We start from the raw sequence: 1,952 nt of genomic DNA, 5'->3' as shown, positions 1-1,952 counted from the left end.
AATCAAGAAGTGAGGAAATATAACTGGAAATATTTACTAACATATACAATACATATATAATAAATACATTTCCTTGAGTGAACAGATTGCTAAAATTAAAATAATTCTCTAATTAATTTTCTTTTGTTAGTAATTTTTCATATGTTTTCATTTTATAACAGATATTCAAATAATGCCAACAGATATTTATGTTCATGAAACAAATTAATATCAATGATTCGATTAATTTTACAGGTGAGTCCTCCACCGATCCCTCCCAAGGCTCATCAAGACACGCCGTCAGCTCCTTCCACCTTGGAGAGAGTATCCAACAGAACGCAGAGCCACGGACACTCAGAGAATTATTCCGTTCCGAAGATGCAGACGCTCTCCGTGGCGTCCGATACGGAGAGCACCGTGTAGTGACGATATCCCCCTAGTCTCTAGCGGTTAGTATTTAGTGATTTGTATGTGCCATTATGGTCAGGCGCGAATCCTGTACTCGATTTATCCCTCGAGTTGTCGGGTGAATTCTCTTAGGTAGTAACTTAAGATAAACGTAAGAATATCATCGTCGTCATCGTTGTTGTCGTCGTCGTGTCTAACGGGTGTGGTACGCGGAGAGACGGTCTTACATCTGTCATCATCGAGATTTCTGACTTTTGTACAACACTCTCTGCACGTAGCTGATAACAAATCATTGTATAAGCCGAATCAAACCGTAAACCCGAAATCACATCGATCTCCCAAATGTAATACGAAACGAATCGTATCCAATCCGCGTATATACGTACCTTCGTAGAGAAATAGAAAGGAAAGTGCGTAATAATCGCCCTTGAACACCGAAAACGTTCAGCAAGAAGCTTCTTGATAGATTGAATTTATTTGAATGTGATCGGTGATCGAATCGCGATGTATACACATATATATGTATACACATATATATCGATTTTACATAAAACATTCTTCCGAGTATATCAATCCACACATACCATACTGACTATATATATTTTGTAATTTATTTATATTTTCAACGAGAAAATAAAGATAATTTTTAAATCAATCAAGAATTGCTGGAGATTGTGTGGAGTGATATTGTCAACGTACAGTTGTGCGGATGTGGTTGGGAGAGAGGTTGGAAAAAAATGAACCCTACCCCGAAATACTGAGGGGTATATAAATTATGTATTTTGTCACAGTTCTTTTTTTTCTCTTCGTCTCGTATGAGTGTATATACAAAAGTATGAAAAAATGCGCCACATGATTGTACGCTTTAACTTACGCTACTTTTTCTTCTTCTTTATGGCATATAAAATAAAGAGAAAGATTGTAAACTTCTATAAAAAAAGTAAATAAAACCTAAATTATACATATACTTATGTAGGATGATTCTTAATTATATGTCAATATTTTATAGAGAGTGAATACAGAGCTAAAGAAAAAGATGGCGCATACGAAAATAAGTTCAAACGATTTAAACGTTTGACATTTTTTTGTTTCGGTTTTTAGTTTCATCTTCTGAAACATTATTATATAATTAAGAATCACCCTGTACATAGGAAAGAGAATAGGCAGTGGAATGTATACATTGCACAATACTGAGCTCATGGAGAGAAAAAATTTAAGATAGGATGGAATCAGTTTATAATGAGTAATGATTGGAGATCATTTTTGTTCTCTGTATCTTTCTGAATATCATTGTCAATTGACGACAATAATCATTCATTGAGAATCGGAGATTCACAATTCGGAGCCGAATTGCTCCTGAATAAAAATTATAACAAGCGCAAATATTTATGTTGGGTCGATCAGAGTAAGATTGAACGATTTAGTGCGAACTTTGATCTTGTTCCACTAATTATCTATACTGATTTTAAATATAAAAAATTATATTTAAAATACGGTTTTAAATTATGAACTTTATTTTTTTTTATTTGCATTCTAAATCGTTCAACTGTGTAATTGGATAAAAA

At 33.7% G+C, this 1,952-nt stretch overlaps 1 protein-coding gene across 2 annotated transcripts in view; it reads left to right on the top strand.

Moving 5' to 3' along the window:
- The window catches only part of LOC108756139 (dedicator of cytokinesis protein 3), a 55,494-nt gene extending 54,714 nt beyond the window's left edge, over positions 1-780 (top strand). For both annotated transcript variants that reach the window (XM_018499736.1, XM_018499735.1), the window contains one exon: positions 235-780. In XM_018499736.1, the coding sequence (XP_018355238.1) occupies positions 235-402 (168 nt within the window). In that variant the 3' untranslated portion in view covers positions 403-780. The remainder of the gene's footprint in view (positions 1-234) is intronic.
- Positions 781-1,952: the final 1,172 nt, after the last annotated feature.

The sequence above is a fragment of the Trachymyrmex septentrionalis genome, unplaced genomic scaffold, assembly GCF_001594115.1.
Source record: "Trachymyrmex septentrionalis isolate Tsep2-gDNA-1 unplaced genomic scaffold, Tsep1.0 scaffold95, whole genome shotgun sequence".
In the NCBI taxonomy this organism is placed as follows: domain Eukaryota; kingdom Metazoa; phylum Arthropoda; class Insecta; order Hymenoptera; family Formicidae; genus Trachymyrmex; species Trachymyrmex septentrionalis.
The sequence above is the reverse complement of the archived record's forward strand: the minus strand, read 5'-3'. Positions and strand labels throughout refer to the sequence as shown.